Source organism: Macaca nemestrina, chromosome 8 (assembly GCF_043159975.1).
Source record: "Macaca nemestrina isolate mMacNem1 chromosome 8, mMacNem.hap1, whole genome shotgun sequence".
NCBI lineage: Eukaryota > Metazoa > Chordata > Mammalia > Primates > Cercopithecidae > Macaca > Macaca nemestrina.
In genome coordinates, this window is record NC_092132.1 from 47,203,605 (window position 1) to 47,223,360 (window position 19,756).

Consider the following 19,756-nt stretch of genomic DNA (forward strand, 5'->3'; position numbering starts at 1 on the left):
GTTATCTCGCTTGATGCAGTGGCTGTATCTGTAGGTATAAAGAGAATATGATCAAAAGGGTTGATATGCAACTTGTCACAGAAGTTGGTACAGATTGGGGAATAATAATATTCTAGGAAGGGTAGGTAATAAAAGAAAGCTGGGATAGTCTAGCTGAGCATTTAACCAAGAACTAGTTTGGTAAAATAGTTGTGAAAACAATAAAAAGAATCAGGCTGGGCATGGTGGCCTACGTCTGTAACCCAACAGTTCGAGAAGCCAAGGTGGGAGAATCGCTTGAGCCCAGGAGTTTGAGACCAGTCTGGCAACATGGCAAGACCTCATCTCTACAAATAATTTTAAAAATTAGCCAGGCAGGGTGGTATGCACCTGCAGTCCCAGCTACTGGGAGTTGAGATGAGAGGATCTTGAGCCCAGGAGGTCAAGGGTGCAGTGAGCCGTGATTGCAGCTGTGCACTCCAGCCTGGGTGACAGAGTGAGACCCTGTCTCAAGACAAAGGAAAAAAAAAAAAAGAAAAAGAATCAAAGCACACACTATTAGGATTAGAAGTGACCTCAAAAGCTAACTGGTCTAACCTTCTGCCATTAAAACAGATAAAATAGTATGATCCTACTTTATATGCCTAGTATTGAAAAGTGTGACATTGGCATTTACAGGGATGTGTCTACTGATTAAATTTGCTCTAAATACATGACTGAAGCAGTTCCTAGTGTGTATGACAAGAATTCTATATATCCTACCATTTCTGATATGTACTCTGACCACTAGAACACAAATATCTACAGATCTTTTCACTTTCATTTCCTTTTCTACTCCTTTCTCTTGCTCTACAAAGATACTTAGGTTTCTCTATTTTAAAAAAATTCTCATACACTACACACCCTTTTAATAAACTGCCCAATTTCACTCCTGCCATTTACTACCAAGAATGTCTTCAAATAATCTACTCTTGCTGGTCCTGTCCACTTCCTCAGCTCCCACTGACTCTTCACTCATTCCAATCTGTGGATGGGTCTGTGGGTCAAAGGAGGTAGGGGGATATTGCCAGTAGAGGGAACAGCAGACAGATACAATAGCACTGCATTATGTGGCTGGAGGGGGCTCACTGGTCAGATTTGTTTATTAGGAGGAGCTTGTAGCCACAGTGTTGATGATTAACAGAAAGGAGAGGCAGCCTTGTTAAGAGGCTGCTGACACAGTTCAAGCAAGAGATGATGGAAGCCTGAATTAATGCGATGGGAATGGGAATGTAGAAAAGGACCAAGTTCTAGAGGCTTTACATTCCCAACAGGAAGGGGACTAGTAGTGACGAATGAGGGTGTAGGAGAAGTCTGGAAAAGTAAATCCCTCTCCATGAATTGCCAAAGGAATTGCTTTTTGGTCCTGATTCTTCTCGAACCTTATGCAGCATTTACTCCCTGGCCCATTATCTTCTAGAACCTCTCTCCTCCTTGCTTCCTCCACATGTTTTCCCTGTTTCTCTTCTTCCTCTCTGACTAATCCACGCCAGACTCTTGAGCACCTCCTCTTCCTCTGCCTCGCTTCTATTGATGCTGCACACTCTTCCAAGGTCTTCTAAAAGAATCCCATTGCCCACCCACCAGCAACCTTTTTAAAGACGTCTTAATCCAGACCTACCTCTCCTTCCCAGGCACCTCCTGGGCTCCAGATCTATATTCTCATCTGTCCACATATTACTCATCCCTGCCTGGGCATCCCATTGTCTCCTCAATTGTAACATATCAAAAAACAAACTATCTTCTCTCCCAGACTCTCTCTTCTCTTCCATGTCAGCTTCCCATACTGGAAACCTAAACTACACATGACTTCTCCTTCACCCTCATTCCTCACTCCTACCCCTGATCCTTTTGGAAATGTAAAGTCTCTTGAACTTGACCCCTTTTTCACATTTCCATTCCTGTTGCATTAATTCAGGCTTCCACCATCTCTTGTTTGAACTGTGTCAGCAGCCTCTTAACAAGGCTGCCTCCCCTGTTGTTCATCATCAACACTGGTACAAGCTCCTCCTAATAAACAAATGTGACCAGTGAGCCCCCTCCAGCCATATAACGCAGTGCTGTTGTACCTGTCTGCCTCCCCTACCTCCTTTGACCCACAGCCCCATCTCCTTATGACCCCTGAAAACTTACCCTCATGGGCATGGCTCAGATTGGACCTCTTTATCTATTTACCTGCCTGTCTTATTTCAGAAGACCCTGCACTTCTTCAGGACATGAACTTGTACTGGTTGATCAATGAATCAATCAGGCCATCAGTCACAGTGCCCTGCCTATTTAAATCCCTGATCCTCATATGTTATGGCCCCAAAATCCATTTTCATAGGCCTTATTTCTACCCTAGTGCTGTCACATCCTAGCTCTTCCCTCACCCCTGCCCTCCTTCAGCCTTTAAGATTGGGCTTCCCAAGTCAGATCGCCTTCCTCGGGTCTGTCATACTTTGTGCCAACCCCTCTGCCCCATTTATCTTCCTACTTCTATGCCGCACTCAGTTCTTTAATTATCACAGCTTTTGTCAGTCAATGATAAGCACTAGATCTCTGTGATTTACTTCTGTCTTTTATACTTTACAGAAAATTTCATGATAATCCAGACTTGAAGCCCTACCAACAAATTATTACTCTTCGCCTGCAGGCAAAATAAATTCTTCATCTAGTTAAGAAAAGGGTCACATAGCCTGAAACCAGAAAATTAATGGCATGAGTTAAATCCTTTGTATATTAAAGATGCATCAAGACTTATTTCCTGGAATAAACAGCATTATTTAATGATGCTGTATCTTGTATTGTTTTAACACCAGAGAAAACATTTGAAGAGATCCAAACTACTTTTTATTAAACTGTATATTTCCACAAAAAGTACTGAGATGAGTTGCAGTTTGCCATTTTTCCAAAATCAACTCTTAAAATAAATTTATTCATCCATTTATTCACTCATCCATTAAGTGGTGATTAGACACCAAGTTTAGAGACAGGAATTCCCGTAGCAGGAATTTTACAGTTCTGGGAGAAACCCATATATCTGAAAAATCATATTAAGATAAAGAAAGTATATTTGAAAGTAAATGCCACAGAGAAAAATGTAAATAATTTCAGGTGTTTATAACATAGCATAAAATAAACCTTTAATAAAATTACTTTTGAATAACACTGTTGGCATTAGACCCTAAGGGGAATAGATCTATATTACATTCATTTGTAATTTAATCCATTATATAATTGCATCTCTAAAGACTCTAGAAGTGATGTATTTTATACTAAGATTGTGAGCTGAAATTTGGTTTGAATCTGTTAAACACTTAAGTAATATTTAATCCTCAGATATGGCAAATTCTATGCTTTTCTGCAAGCCCTGACTGCAAAGATAATAATTACAGTAATTAAGACTATTCTTTGACATATCATTCATCTAACTCTATGTATTATACCAAGTATAAATAAGAGCACCTGAATTGGCTTTCAGGACTGATCAAATAACTTCTAAAATATTTATAAGCCTGAATACATTTTATATTTCTCACAAAAGGAATTATAATATTGCAGCACCCACTGGCTCACATCAACCCCTTGTTTTGCGTGTTTGCGTGCCCCAGGCAGATGTCTGTTTTTCCTTCAAGGCTTACATTAAATGGAAGCCTCACAGGAACAAGGTTCAGTAGCTTTTCCTCTGATCTGGTACAGAAAAGAAAGGAAGGAAGATTTGAGAAGCCCAGTGTATACCAGCCAGAGAAGAATAAAGTGCCCTCCACTCACTCACTGAAACAGCCTCTCCCAGCCTGTCTGCCGCAGACGGACAATCCCGATCCTTGCCAAAACACAAAGAGAAGTGGGATTTTCAAGGTCAAACTAGGTGAGGAAAATTCTGCATAACATGGCCTGTCTGAGAAATTCATCATCTCTGTTAGCATGTTAAAAGCCAGAAGTCCTGTAAGAATGAGAAAGGTTTGATTTTGTTCGTCCTACATGCCCCAGGCTACTTCGACCATGAGGCCCTTTTCTTGGAAGGACCTTTTGTTGAGTAATACCTATGAGCAAACGTGTTCTGCAAAAACCACGTTAGAAAATGCAGCCCTAATTCTCAATTACTTCATGTTCTTTGGCAGGCTTGGTCATGGCTATTTTGCTCACCCAGATTTTCCAAAAGACTATTCAAATGGAAACCTCTTTTGTGAACATAAAATCCTTCACAAAATAATCTGCACATTGCTCATTTTCTCTCAGACAAAAAAATTAAACCAGCAGATGCTGGGGCCAAGCCTGTCATTTGGTGTCATTCTGTACCCTAAACCTGATTATTAAGTCAGCCTTTCTGGCACGGCTGCGACAAAACCCACCATCAGGTATTAGAAACCTAAGGGAGAAAACTGTATGTTTTTATAGGATATCAATATCTATGGCATGATGTTATTTGCTTTATTGTCTGAATGCAAATAGCACTTGTGCATCCACACAAGAGTCCACCTCTTTGGTAGCAGCAGCCACTCTCTGAGTGGCTGAGCCCTACGTCTAGCTCAGATTACATTCTGCTCTTTACCTGCACACTGGCCCTATACATGGGACACTGTTATCCTCTGCATTTAATGGATGGGGAAGTTGAGGCTGGGGAAGGCCCAGGAACTTGTTGAAGGTCACATAAGTACTAAGTGATAAAGCCAAAACTCAAAACCAGTTTGTTCACTTCTGGGGTGCACATGCCAATACGCCTCACTCAATGCCTCTCTGCAGAATTAATAAACCGACCACCAAGGATCAGATCTTTGTCCAAATATGGCCTTAGAGAGAAACTTTGCAGAGCTCATTTCTTTTGGACAGAGAAGCCATATGCTAGGCCATAGGCTATGCGTTTGAGAACTTGGTGAGGCAAGATGAGGTCAAATCGGGCTCAGATATTGGTACTGGCAGTGGGGCATCCAGTGCTAAAATTTTGTCTATCTCTTTTGCCACGCACCCCTTCAGCTGCCAGTGCTCTTTGCATTAGGTTGGTGCAAAAGTAATTGAGGTTTTTCCCATTGAAGGTAGTTATTTTCAGTGGGAAAATTGAAAATTGTCTGTTTTTCCTTCAAGGCTTACATTAAATGGAAGCCTCACAGGTACAAGGCCCAGGAACTTTTTCCTCTGATCTGGTACAGAAAACAAAGAAAGGAAGAATTGCACCAACCCACCAACCTAATAGAAAACCCCTTTGCTATGTAAAGTAACATCTTCACAGCGTCTGGAGATTAGACCAGGGACTCCTATGGGGCCATCATGCTGCCTATCAGAGCTGCATCATTTTGCCCCTCTGAGCCTCAGTTTTCTCACCTGTAAACCGACGACAGCACCTACCTCCTAAGTGATTGTGAGGATTCAATGAATTCGTAACAGGAAGCTCTGGGAACAGTGCACAGGGTGCGGGGGACTCAGTAAGTGCTGTTACTTTTTCTAACCTGTGAGATTGCAATCAATAATGCAGCCCCTTCCTGGGGCACCGCAACCTGCAGAAATCACAGCTTCTTTAATATTGATGTTTTCAGGGAGAAAAAAAAAATGTTGCTAGAAAAAAATCGGCATTAATTCATACTGCTTTAATATTTTATTCCTAGGAGCTGTGTGACTTCTTGCCACAAGGCAGAACCAGGGCAACTATAGTTATTCTGTGAATAATGGGAACTCATGTTTTATTTATCTGAAGCCACAGAGATGGAATTTGCCCATACATGAAAAAAGTCATACATGGTTTCTAGACCTGATAACAAATACCTGCAAAAATTAATAATCAGCATGATAATCGATTTACCTAATAGGCTCTGTGTGTTAACGCAGGAAGAGCTTTCTTTTCTCCCGCAACAAACACAGAGGCCCAAACGCTGCTGTGAACTGTCTATAATTGTCTCATGTGAGAAGTGGAAGCCTGTGGTGGAGGGGAGACCAGGCCCAGAGGGATATTTCTGTTAACAATTGGCGAAATGCACAGAAATTAGGATATCCAATGTTTTGATGGCCATTTTAGGGAAGGCAAAGAGATACAAGTTTAATAGCTTTTGTAGCATTACTCAATTAAATTAAAGGTCTGGCAAATAAGTCCCATAAGAAACAGTTAAAATAATTGGTTTAATTTACCAGGAGAAGAAAAGACAAAGGGATGATTTCATCTTCCGTATTAGATGAAAAGGTTTTTTAATGAGGAAGATAAGGGCCTGCTGTTTCCCATGCCCACAAAGGAATAGAGAAAAAAACAAACCCACAAGCAAATCCTTGAATGGAAACAAATTTAAGTTGATTTAGAGAAGGCGTTGTAGGTAGAATGCATTCCTGTAAATAGTGAAGTCCCTAACTCCTGTGGTTAAAAAAAAAGAGAAAAAAAATTAGTGATGGTACTGTCTGCTGGTAGAAAAGTAAACATTCACACTTACGAATTCAGCCCAAGAATACTATCTCGTCAAAAATAATAGCCTGGGCTGGGCGCGGTGTCTCATGCCTATAATCCCAGCACTTTGGGAAGCCAAGGCGGGTGGATCACTTGAGGTCAGGAGTTCAAGACCAACCTGGCCAACATGGCAAAACCCTGTCTCTACTAAAAATACAAAAATTAGCCAGGTATGGTGGCAGGCACCCATAATCCCAGCTACTTGGGAGGCTGAGGCAAGAGAATCACTTGAACCCAAGAGGCAGAGGTTTAAGTGATCTGAGATCGAGCCATTACACTCTAGCCTGGGCAACAGAGTGAGACTCCATCTCCAAAAAAAAAAAAAAAAGTTAAAACAAAAATAAAACTGAGAACTCAAAATTACACTAAAGTTCTTAAGGACAGGAAAATTTTAGACTTTTAGTCAATTAATATTTATTGAACAGTCACTTTTTCAGACATTAGGTCTTTTTTGGTGACTTATTCATAATAAATTTGAGGTGTGATTTACTCATTAATTCCATCAGTACTCATTGAGTGACCAACTGTGTGCCAGGCACCAGATATTGAGTGGCAAAAAGAGTGGGTAAGATTCCTGTCCTAGGGCTGGCATTCCAGTAGGGAAGACAGACAAGAAACACATAAACATATGAACAAGAAATGATGATGGCAAAATGCTCCACCGCGACCTGAAGCTGGGGGTGTGACAGGATAATGAGTGGCTCCGTTAGATCAGAAGAGTCAGAGAAGAATTCTCAGAGAGGTGGCATTTGACCTGTGAGCTGAGTGACTTGGAGGAGCCATTGTGCAAAGATCAGTGAAAGAGCATTCCAGGCAGAGTGAGCAGTTAGTGCAAAGGCCCACAGGCAGGAGCAATCTGAAGATTGGAAAGAACTAGGAAAAAAAAAAAAGAATTTTTAAAAATTGCCATGAGGCTGGCACAGAGTGGACCATCCAGGAGTGAGTGGTACAAAATGAGGTCCAGGGAGTTGCCTAAAACTTTGTGATCCAGAAGGAAGTTTGGATTTTATTCTAAATGTGGTAGGAAACCACAGGAGGTTTCGGCAAAGGAATGAATGGGTCTAGTTTATATTTTTACTACATGCATCATCCTGGAAGAATGTCACAAATATAATACATGGTGGAAAAAAACAAACGAGTGAAAGCAAGTATGAGTCCACTTGTATAAAGTCCAAACATGCAAAAGTAAACTGGGTACCACTTAGGGACACATAGAAATGCAATAAACTATAAAGAAAGTAAATAATAAACACAAATTTTCAGCATAGTGATTCCTGGGGAGGTTGAAGGAGGAGGGGAGTACAGCTGGAGAGGGGCACATGAGCAACTTCAGAGGTGTCAGTAGGTTCTGTTTGTTAGTTTGAGTAGAGAATCTGTGAGTGCCTGTCATATTACTCTAAATCCCTTTGATGTGTATCATATATGTTCTCCATGAATAAAATATTTCATTATCCAAATTGTGTTCTTAAATGATTCCTCTGGCTGTGGAATGGCTGGATTATAGAGAGGCAAGAGTAAAATCAGAGATGAGTTAGAAGCAAATGCAGCTGTCTAGAGAGGAAGGCAGGGAGTGAGGGAAAGGGAAGGGTTTGGGGTTTGTGCAACAGGGAGTGTGGGAATGCTACTAACTGGAGGGCAAAGGCCCTGGAGGAACAAGCTGGGAAGGTAGAGAATCAAGTGGGAGGTGTTACCCACATTACTGTGGCGTGTCTATTAAACATGCATGTGGAAATGTCCCGTAGATACTTGAGGAAATGAGGCTGAACTCCCAGGGAGGTTAGGACTGGAGATCTAGATTGGGCATCACTGGCGGAGAGGGGTGTTCGAGCTCCGGGTCTGGATGGCCGAGGTGCTTATGCTGCTCTCCTGTGTCGTTCCTAGGAACTTCAGTCACCCTCAACTCTCATATGAGAACTGCTGCAAAAATCAAAATGAGAAGTGTGACATTTTGAAGACTTTGTGTAGAATAACTTACTCTTTTTCATCTTTTTCATTTCTAGATTTTAGAAATATTAATTTTCTGCATTCTCCTATATTTCTACAAAAGAAAAGGAATGAAACACATGGTGATTCTGCTAACCCTGGTGGCACTTCTAGGTAAAGGCATATTTTGTTTTCTTATTCTTTAATTGAGCTGTGCTGAATCATAAATGAGGTTTGAAGGAAAATACTTAAGCATTCTACTCCTTTCTCATTGTTTATATTTTTCAGCTCTGATCTACAGGAAGAAACTGAGTCTAAATTATAAAAATTATATATTGCCTGTCCATTACTGCAATTGGTTAGATATTTAATTCTTTTAAAAATATATTTAAGGATTTTTTGCTTCTTGATAACTTTATTTGCTCCCTGATAATTTGAAGATATTTTGTTAATATGTAATTGAAAATCTTAAAAGAGAAACAAATTAATGATCCCAATTGAAACTCTTGTGTCAGGAATTGGTTAGCAAGACCTATACTATTAATATTTTCTTTAAAAACTTTGTAATATGACTAATAGGAAATGTAAATGTAAGCAGTATGATTTTCTTAAATACCACATTTCTTGCATTCATTGTTTACCAACCCATTTACTTTGTTTTTCCAGAGGCACCTTGTTAGAGATGAAAATAGTGCTTAGATAAGCCCACTATGTATTTTTTAATGTATCTTCACTCCCTTCTTTTCTGCCTCTTTCTGTCTCTCTGTCCCTGCCCCTTTCTCTCTTTCTCTCTCTCTCTTTCCCCCACCCCTACACACACACACTCTCACTCATATATACCAACACTAGGAGATCTCACTAATCATTTAGGAAATTCCCTTTATAAAAATATATTTGTAAATCTTCCTTCATTTCCTCTTTGCCAGTCAGATGGCCCACGCATCGCGTGCTGTTTGCCATGACTTGGAAGGCCGTACTCCTACCCCTGGGGCAGCATATAGCCTCCATCGTAATGAGCTGCTGGGTTTTCATGTTCCCATCTCATCAACTAGTTCTCTCCTTTGTGCTAGTAAATTTGTGTTTTTGATAGTTACTTAGAGAAACAAATGTACTCTGTGCTATATTCAGGTATGCTGTAGATCAAGAGAACAGAAAGAGAACTTTATATTTGTTTCTTTCCAAATTACCAAATAGGGAAAACAAAAGCAGACATCTAAGAAACAAAATGTACCTTATATAGGAAAATAATGAAAATGAAGACAACTTTAAATAGGAATGTAAGATAACAGAATTAAGATAATGTGTAGCAGTTATAATAAATGTAAATGGAATACGTTTACCTAGTAAAAAAAAAAAAAAAAGAAACATTCTCAAATTGGATGTCAGGGAAACTTCCAGATTGATTTTGAAAATGATTCTGAAGTTGGATTCAGCCAATTTGCACTAGTACAGCTGTAAACGTTATTAAAATAGCAGCCACCATGCTTCCTTCCCCTAAGATCTCCTCCTCTCAACCCCAACCCTGTCATAAGTACTAAGACAGGAGCCCTCCAGGACCCTCTTCCAGCAGTGCCAAGGCCGGCACCCTTTCTGATTGGCCCTTGCAGATGGCAAAGTGTTTTGGCTACATGCATAAATTTTCATCTAAAACAAAATAAATGAGGTTGAAAGTAAAACAAAGCAGGTCATGATATTACTAAATGAAAATTAAGGCAGAAGATATTAAATGAGACAAAAGGAGTAATTTATCCTGACAAAAAGAGCACAATCCACAAAAATATCATACCCAACATGCAACAGAAAATCTGCAGAAAATGCAAAACTACATTAACAGAAATATAAGGTGTTTAGGCGACTTCTCTCAGCTCATGGAAGATAATTAGACAGAAAACCATATAAAGACAGAGGATCTGAATAATTAATCATGAACTGGTACCTGTAATATTGAACTCTAAAGCCTGAAAACAGAGAATAAACTCTCTTTCAAGTGCCTGTGTAACATTTACAAAAGTTGATCCTATAATTGGCCATGAAGAAATCCTTGATAAATTCCAGGAAGTTGAAACAGTACAGACCACATCCTCAGATCACAGTGAAATAAAAACAGAAAAATAATAATAAAAATAGAAACCAGTAAAACCCTACCACCTGGAAATGTTAACACTACCCTTAAACTGCAGCTGTGCAAAGTAGAAACCAAGATTTAATTGCAGCATATTTTTTAATTATTATTAAAACACTTAATATTAAACCTAGAGTTTCTGACTAATGTTGTACTCAGAGAAATTGATTGCTTTAAATGTAAGTCAATTAAGCACTCAACTCAAGAAATTAGAAAAAATACTGAAATAAAACTAAGGAAAGCAGAAATAATTAATTAAAATTAATTAAAAAGACAAAAATTAATGAAATAGAATAGAGAAAAGTAATGGATTTATAACTAAACACAACAACGTGTTCTTAAAAGACAATAAAATAGGCCAGGCGTGGTGGCTCACGCCTATAATCCCAGAGCCCTGGGAGGCTGAGGCGGGCGGATCACGAGGTCAGGAGATCGAGACCATCCCATTCTGGCTAACACAGTGAAACCCCGTCTCTACTAAAAAATACAAAAAATTAGCCAGGCGTGGTGGCAGGTGCCTGTAGTCCCAGCTAATGGGGAGGCTGAGGCAGGAGAATGGCGTGAACCCGGGAGGCAGAGCTTGCAGTGAGCTGAGATCGCGCCACTGCACTCCAGCCTGGGTGACAGAGCTAGACTCCGTCTCAAAAAAAAAAAAAAAAAAAAAAAAAAGACAGTAAAATAGATCCTCCATCAGAAAAAAAGAAAAACCACAAATACCCCAAAATAGAAACAATAGATATGCATATATATAATTTGAATAAATTGCTTATTTTTTAATGAAAATAACTACGGAGGAAATAAAGGAGTTGTTAAAAAGCTATATCCTAAAAAAGAACCAGGCCTAGAGAGTTCCAAAGGTAATATCTTCAAATCCTTAAGGAATAGATTATTCTGATGTTGTTGCAACTATTTGAGGACATAAGAAGGAAGCTTTTACTTTTAAAAAAACATAATCAGATAAGACTCACCTCCCAAACTGGGAAAAAAATGGGACAAACAAAAAACACTATGAACTGATATCACTGCTAAATATTGATACAAAAATCAAAAAAAAAATCAGCAAATAAACACAGAGCAAATCATACTCAGTGACAAAGTGGTCTTTGTTTTGTTTTGAGACAGAGCCTTGCTCTGTCACCCAGGCTGGAGTGTAGTGGCACAATCATAGCTCACTGCAGCTTCAAACTCCCAGGCTCAAGCGATCCTCCTACCTCGGCCGCCTGAGTAGCTGAGACTACAGATGCATGGTATCATGCCTGACTAATTTATTTATTTTTTATTATTTTTGTTTTGGAGAGACAGGGTATCCCCATGTTGCCCAGGCTGGTCTCAAACTCCTAGGCTCAAGTGATTCGCCTGCCTCACCTTGACAAAGTGCTAGGATTGCAGGCATGAGCCACCGCACCTGGCCCAAGTGGTCTTAATAAAACTGATTCTTCTTTGTAACACTTACAACAATTTACACTTACATATTCTACGTATATGTTTATATGCTGTTATGAGCCCCTCTTCCTGGCCAGGTTAGCTACATGAGGACATAGAGCATGTCTATTATTTACAGTATACATTCTTTAAGTAGAATTGAGCACAGTGAGCACACAGTAAACATGTGAATTTAATTAACTATGGGAATGAAAGAGGGATTCTTTAAGAAATATATAGTTCATCAAGTTTCATATGCACTCCTAATAAAGAACTTGCTGGTGAAATACCAGAAGTGTTCTCATTACAACAAGAAATGAGAACCAGGATGCTCACTCTGCACCGTGTGCTCATCTTGAATATTGCACAATGAGCATTAGTACCCTTTAAAAAAGTGATTATCAAAGTCATGTTGTATCCATGAGAGGTAGCAAAATACATAATATTGCTTGTGTGATTGATAAAGACTGGAATAAAAAATAGAAAATAGCAAGTGAGGGTAGTCAGAAGAAAGAAACCTGACTTCTGGTGAGTGGCCCCCTTTGCCAGTGGTGGTGATCATTCTTAAAGGACTCCAGGCCTGGTGCGGTGGCTCAATCTGTAATCCCAGCACTTTGGGAGGCCGTGGCAGGTGGGTCACCTAAGGTCAGGAGTTTGAGACCAGCCTGGCCAACATAGTGAAACCCCAGCTCTACTAAAAATACAAAACTTAGCTGGGTGTGGTGGTGGGCACCTGTAATCCCAGCTACTCAGGAGTCTGAGGCAGGAGAATCATTTGAACCCACGAGGCGGAGGTTGCAGTGAGCTGAGATCGCACCATTGCACTCCAGCCTGGGCCACAAGAGTGAAACTCCATCTCAAAAAAAAAAAAAAAGAAAGTACTCCAAAGCCTCTGGGACCGTCAGAAAACTAGGAAGGCCAGGAAGTCCTTCTCTATCCATGGAATGCTTTGGTTATCAGAGATAAATTAATAAATAAAATGTTTATGGCTCTCATAAGGAAACGTTGATGGCAACCTAGGAAAATTTTTGGAAGGAGGTATATTGATGAAAATCTAAGAGGGAATTGAGAGGGCCAAATTTCAAGAACAGGTCAGCACAGTTTAGAAAAAATGGTGTTGTTCTAATGATGAAAGTATATATGGTAATTATTGATAATTAAGAAAATAGAGAAAGATACAAAGAAAAATATGAAAATCTGTGTAACTGAGCACTGTACAACAGAGTGTGGCTGGTACTCTCTGGAAGGCAGTTTGCTAGTATATTTCACAAGCCCTCAAAGTGGCTGTAGTCAGGAATTCCCCTTTAGGTGGTTTTCCTAAGGAAATAGGCAGAGTGATATACAAAGACTTATGTTCGAGAATATTCATCACAGCCACGCTTTTAACACTTAAAAAAAAAATACAATCTAAATATCCAAAAATAGGGAATTGCCAAAATAAATTATATATTCATACAAAAGCATTCTTTATGCTTTTGTAAGGATATACAATTCATACAAATCCATGCTTTAGAAGAATACTTAATGGCATAGAAAATACTTTAGGTAAAATCTATTTACTTTAGGTAAATAGGTTCCTAAGTGGTATATACTTGGAAAATAAGCTCCTAAGTAGTATATACCTTATGATTCACATGTTGTAACATATTCATACTTATAGATAGGAATATAACAATATGTCCCAATGTCAAAAATGATTTGGGGTGAGTGCTGAAACTACAAGTGATTTTAATTTTCCTTTCCAGGCTTTTCCACATTTTCCAAAAATTTTTAAATGAATGTGTTTACTTTTGTAGATTTTTTTTAATGAATTTAAAGTTAATTCATTATCCCAGTGCTAGAGATAACCACTGACAATATCTTGATGTAGTTTCTTCTAGTCTTTTTTTCTGTGTTTACCTAAGTACTTTCTGTTTTTAAGTATAATGTTAGAAGAACACTGCATTACAATTCTGTATTTCCACCTATCCTCATCAACTACCCCCCAAAAATACTTAGAAGTACTCAACACCAGCCTAGAAATAACTTACAGGTTAAAATAGTGATTAATCAGTTGACAATTGCGCATGCTTTGAAAATATAATGATTGGCTACAGAAATTGATAGTTTGTTTAGCTATCAATAACAGAGAATTCTAGTTTTGTCTTTGTCTTTATTTAAGTATAATATAAAATCAGATAGTGGTTAAATCAGATGACCTTTAAAGTCCTTTGCAATTCTGAGGTTCTGAGGCTAATGGAACCGTACGTTCAACTCCTTCTCCATTAATTGTCCCTTTGGGAAACCTGGCTGTTCAGACCACAAGATCATAATCACATTGTGCTCTGATTTCAGGCAGTGTTTAGGAGGGAATCAAGGTCCCTCAAGAGCTAACCTACAAACTTAAACCATCAAGTGACACACAGATCTCTATAGCTATTTAAAGTGCCTAGGTTAGCTAAGATGTGACTATTGGCATAATCAATAGGAAATATGTAAAAGAATCAGGTCAAAAGACATCTTAAGATGGAGAGAGACCTGATTGTAAGGGCCTCTTTGTTGAGAACTGGGGTTTATTTTTAGAATTTATTACCTGATCTCCTGTGTCAATTATGGTTTTTGTTTTTTTTTTAAGACGAAGTCTGGCCTTGCTCTGTCGCCCAGGCTGGAGTGCAGTGGCGCGATCTCGGCTCAGTGCAAGCTCCGCCTCCCGGGTTCACGCTATTCTCCTGCCTCACCCTCCAGATTAGCTGTAGTTGGGACTACAGGCGCCTGCCACCATACCCAGCTAATTTTTTTGTATTTTTAGTAGAGACGGGATTTCACCGTGTTAGCCAGGAGGGTCTCAATCTCCTGACCTGGTGATCCGCCCGCCTCGGCCTCCCAAAGTGCTGGGATTACAGGCGTGAGCCACCGCGCCCGGCCAATTATGATTTTTAACTGAAAGAAAATGCCTAATTTGGAAGTGTGCCCTAGTACCCTTCAAGTTAAAGTATATTTTCAGTTTTTGGAAAACGATATTATGGAAGACTCTTCTTGGCTGGCCACCACTCGCTGTTTTAAATGTATATATATTTCATATATATATATATAAAATACCTTTTCAAATAAAAGGAGGAAAATTCAGATATATTATGGCCAAGTAGTTCAACAGCAACAAAGGGAGTATTTCTCCTTTGCATTGCCTTTGACTTATAATTTTTTGATTTCATGTAAAAATTATTTTTGAACTTTCAGTGAATTTTAGCTAAATTATGGAATTATTTGCAGCAGTAACTTCAAGAGACATAAGACAGAAAGCATTCTTTTCTTCCTTACAGAAAGATGATGTTGTCGGAAAATGCTCCATTACTCTCATAGTGATATAACCTTATCAAGTTACTTTTTCTTAATGGCTGTTTGGAACCTATGAAAAGTTTGTTCTCATAAGGGATGAGTTCATCTTTAGCATAGAAAATACATAGTTATTGCTTATGTAAACCTTAAATTGATGGTCCACGCTGAGAAATGAATACTCAACTCTGGTCCTCTTTCCAATTATTGTCATTGTCAAAAATATTTTTAGTGAAACTTCTAGGTGTCTCCTAACAAAAAGGCTTATATATAGACTTAGTACAACTCACTTGATCTTAGCCAAAAGGCTGAGAAGCAATGACTTAGTACAACTCTAAGTAAATTCAAGAAGTGAGTTACATTTCACTTTCTAGTCTTCTCATCTATTTGGTTTTTAAATTTTCAGTATAGCTTAATAGTTATTTTTCTCATTAATGTCACGTGGACAATCTGACTTTTCTTATCTCCTCCCTCCATTGTTTTTGCCTTTCCCATCTACTCGTAATTATAACCTCCACAGCATTCTTTCAACAGTTAGGGCTGGAAAAGAAGCATCTTGCTCCAAAGATTAAAAAAAAAAAAAAAGCACACAGTCACACAGCAGAACTTTAGCTGATTTAAGCAAATTTGAAATCCAGCACGGCTCGAGCAATGAGGCCACTGCTTACTACTGTCACATTCCTTCCTACACCTCCCAAAACCATGTTCATTCTTAAACCATAATTGGTGTATTTGCTACCCTACCACATAAGCTTAAGATATTTATTTGTTAATTCAATCTCAAATATGTTCTTTGTGTTTTTTGTTTTCTTTTTCAGCCTCATTGACTGTTATTTCAGTAAAGGCCGTCTCAGGCATGATCACTTTTTCTATGACGGATAAAATGCAACTAACTTATCCCATTTTCTATATCATGTTTATCATCATGATAGCATCTTGTGTTTTCCAAGTCAAGTAAGTTAGCTTCTGCATACTCACTAATCTTTCAACATTCCTGTGCTTCTCTGGGCATTAATCTTTATTGACTTCAGATGATAATTAAAATGAGATACAACTGATTTCTAAGGGTGAAGGGCCTGTAGCTTGTCCTCAGTCAATGTGCCTTGCTTCCTCCAAAACTTCATCCAATAATGAGTTTTTACGAAGCGTTGCCTTCATGTCTTGTGAGTTCTAAAGCGCAGCCTTAATCCAGCTAAGTGCACTTTGATGCTTTCCTGATGCTCTTCTGCTTGTAATTAATATCCGTGGTACACAGGTTGTCATTAGCAATAAATCAAAGGGGCAGGTCCACATCCAGGCTTTCATTCTAAATATAGGACACACATGAACCCTTCACCTTCATTTCTTAGCTCATGCTCACTAATTGCCCAGAGATGGACGAAACCAGACATTTGGCCGGGAGGGAAATCCTTTCCCCAAAATTTTGCATCTTTGGCCAGAATTTCCTTTGTATCCATGGGATTGTGGAATGATTGTTTTATGTTTCTCTTGGGGCCTAATAGTGGTGACATGGAACATTTTTAATTTCTGCTCTTCCCTGCCCCGACCTCCATCAGCTCTGATCCCTTCCCCTCCATCTCTCACACTGGGATTGTGCCTTTGCCTGCTGGGCTTTCTTGAGTTGACCTGAAAGTTTTCTGTTTACCCCAAAATGCTATGCAAAAGCACCATCCCAGATAAGAAATCAGAGCTCAAAATCAGTACAAGAGTGGTTCCTTCTGTAGGTGCAAGAAGTACCATCTAATTGTTATGGACTGAAGATAGGCCCTGTTACAAGGTCTGTGGAGAATTACTGGAGAAACCCAATGTTTTGTCACTGGTTTGTCATCTCCTTATAAGTCTGTGTTTCTAATACTTGTATTTTGCTATTTTTTTCTCTTTCTTCTTCTGAATTAATTGGTACTGCCACAATATCTTTTGGGATTAGTGACATTATCTTCATACCATACTTTGTAAATTTGGCAGGCAGACACAATTGGGGGTAAACTGCATTCTGTCACCCTTGTCTCAATCTCTGCACCCATCACACTGTACAACTGTGGTTCTCAGCCCTGGTTGCCCATTAAAATGACCTGGGTTTAGTACATATATATGTACATGCATGTATATGACCTGACTTTTGTACATATACGTACCTGCAGGCATATAAGAACATACATGCATTTATGTATACCTACATATGTGTGTGTATACACACACACACACACACACAGAGAGATACACACAGGCTCTACCCACAAAGTACTTTTTTCAATTGCTCTAGAGTAGGACCTAAGCATTCGTGCTTTTTAAAAGCACCCCGGTGATAGTACAATTCACTGCTTCAAAAAACAATCTAGTCCCGAGCAGGGCAGCACAGCACAGTTGTGGGAACTGCTTTTGTGTTGGTGGCCAGAATGAGAAGCTGAGCTCCCACATATGCTCTGCAGCTGGAGCACTGAGCATTGTTTTTGAAACATTAAACATTCCTTTACTTCTCCATCTTCTTTCTTGGCACGTGGCATGTCAATGGATAGCTCTACTATTCCCCAGATATGATATTTAACAGATTCTAGGGTCTATCCTAATGAATCAGGCCCAGTGTGATACTGGTCCAGCAGCTTGAATCGCTTCCAACTCAAACTTCTGTGGCCTCGGAATATGATTAATTGCTTTTCATTGTTACTGTTGTTGGTTTAAACAGACCATAAAACCTGACATCTGATCTCATACATCAGATGCATATAAGCTATGACTGCTGATTGGAAATGCCCTTTCACTGCACCTCCTTTCCCTTTGTAGTTGTAGCTAAAGAACACGCATTTCTTGAAGTTATTGTTAACTTATTGCTGAATGTCTCTTAAAGCCAAAGCTCCAGTAAGTGCCTTCTGCTCTAGGTTCCTGAATCAAGCCACGAAACTCTACAATACGACAAGAGTGGTGCCAGTTAATCATATTTTCTTTACAATCAGTGCCATCATTGCAGGTGAGTTTTGGTTTTCTATACATAGGTGATTCCAAGCATAAATTAAGTATCTCCCAGAGTAAATGAGAGGATCCAGAAATCTTTAAGTTGTAAGGATCTCTGTTGCCTCCACCTGGTGTCTGAATTGCCCCTGTGACAATCCTCCAGGAGAGGTTCCTCTACTTTTTGTGAATGCTGTCTGCCTCCTGGCTCAGCTGTCCTGCTTTGGATCACTCTCATTCTCTGGAGATTTCTAAGTAGAAAATGTGTTCTTATATTGGAGCTGAAATGAGTTTCCTTGCAAATTCAAGACACTCATCTTTGTTCTTCTTGTTGGAGTCTTTCCCTTGCCAGCCCTTGTATTAGTCCATTTTGTGTTGCTATAAAGGAATACCTGAGACTGGGTAATTTATTTTAAAAAGAGGTTTATTTGCCTCATGGTTCTGCAGGCTGTACAGAAGCATGGTGCCAGCATTTGCTTCTTGTCAGGACCTCAGGAAGCTTTTACTGTGGTAGAAGGCAAAGGGTGAATAGGCGTGTCACATAGCAAGAGATGGGGCAAGGGAGAGGGGTAGGTCCCAGTCTCTTTAACAACCAGATCTCATATGAACTCAGGACTGACAGAGGACACCAAGCCATTCATGAAGGATCCACCCCCAGGACCCAAACACCTTCCTCTAGGCCCCACCTCCAACATTTGGGGATCACATTTCAACATGTGATTTGGAGAGGACAGATATCCAAGCTATATCAGCCCTTCTGATCATCAAAGCAACTGAAAGATCCTCTTGAGTCTTATCTCTGGGCCATACATGCCCAAATCTACTAACTCTTCCCTATATGCCCCTCGCCAGCTTGGTCAGAGAGCACAATCCAAAACTGAATTCAATGTTCCAGGGAAAGCCAGAGAGGCAAGAATAGAAACTAGTGCCTTTGCTATTCTGGCCTCTATTTTTCTACTATTGCAGTTCTTTTATTAGTATGGAACATTTTTTAAAAATATGACAGGCATGATAACATTAAAACTAAAAGTATAAATTTGAAACTCAGTCCAAACCAAAGTTGATTCAAGTATACCATTTCTAAATTTGGTACTGGTATGCCCTCATTCATTGGCTTATTTGATGTATTTACCACCTTCTTGATCTTGAGAGTTCATTTCTCAATGTAAAGTTTATGTATTTGAGGGAGTAATTGAAGATTGCCTGTTTCCTAAATGACACATTTTTTTTTATTTTATGGAAAACAATGTGACTGTCAGTGGGTAGTTCTTTAAAGTAATTAATGCATTTTCTGTTTCCCAAACTTGACACTTAATATTTAAAGAAAAAGATTCTATCCCATGACATCTAATTTTTTAGTATTTTAAGCTAGTTAACAAAGTAAGAAAAGATTGCATATTGATGTGTCTTAGAATTATTGGAAAAAGAAAATAGGCCAAAAAGAGTCACAGAAATGACATAAGCCTGATAGTTAATGTGCATAAAGAAGTTGCTTTATGCACATTAGTTGCTCTGATCAGAAGGTTTTCTGCAGCCTGGGAACATAGCAAAATGTTATCTCTAAAAAATTAGGGGGAAAATCAGCCAGGTATGGTGGCACATACCTG

General features: G+C 39.2%; 1 protein-coding gene across 2 annotated transcripts in view; it reads left to right on the plus strand.

Annotated features, from left to right (window-relative positions):
* LOC105476087 (NIPA like domain containing 2) overlaps positions 1-19,756 on the plus strand; it is a 106,408-nt gene that overhangs the window by 72,519 nt on the left and 14,133 nt on the right. Inside the window, exons 6-8 of one of the 2 annotated variants that reach the window (XM_071067960.1) lie at positions 3,700-3,868; positions 8,425-8,521; positions 18,080-18,168. In XM_071067960.1, the coding sequence (XP_070924061.1) occupies positions 3,700-3,868; positions 8,425-8,521; positions 18,080-18,168 (355 nt within the window). Of the gene's footprint in view, positions 1-3,699; positions 3,869-8,424; positions 8,522-16,021; positions 16,158-18,079; positions 18,169-19,756 lie in introns of both variants that reach the window. The other variant, XM_011731733.3, reaches the window with a different exon arrangement.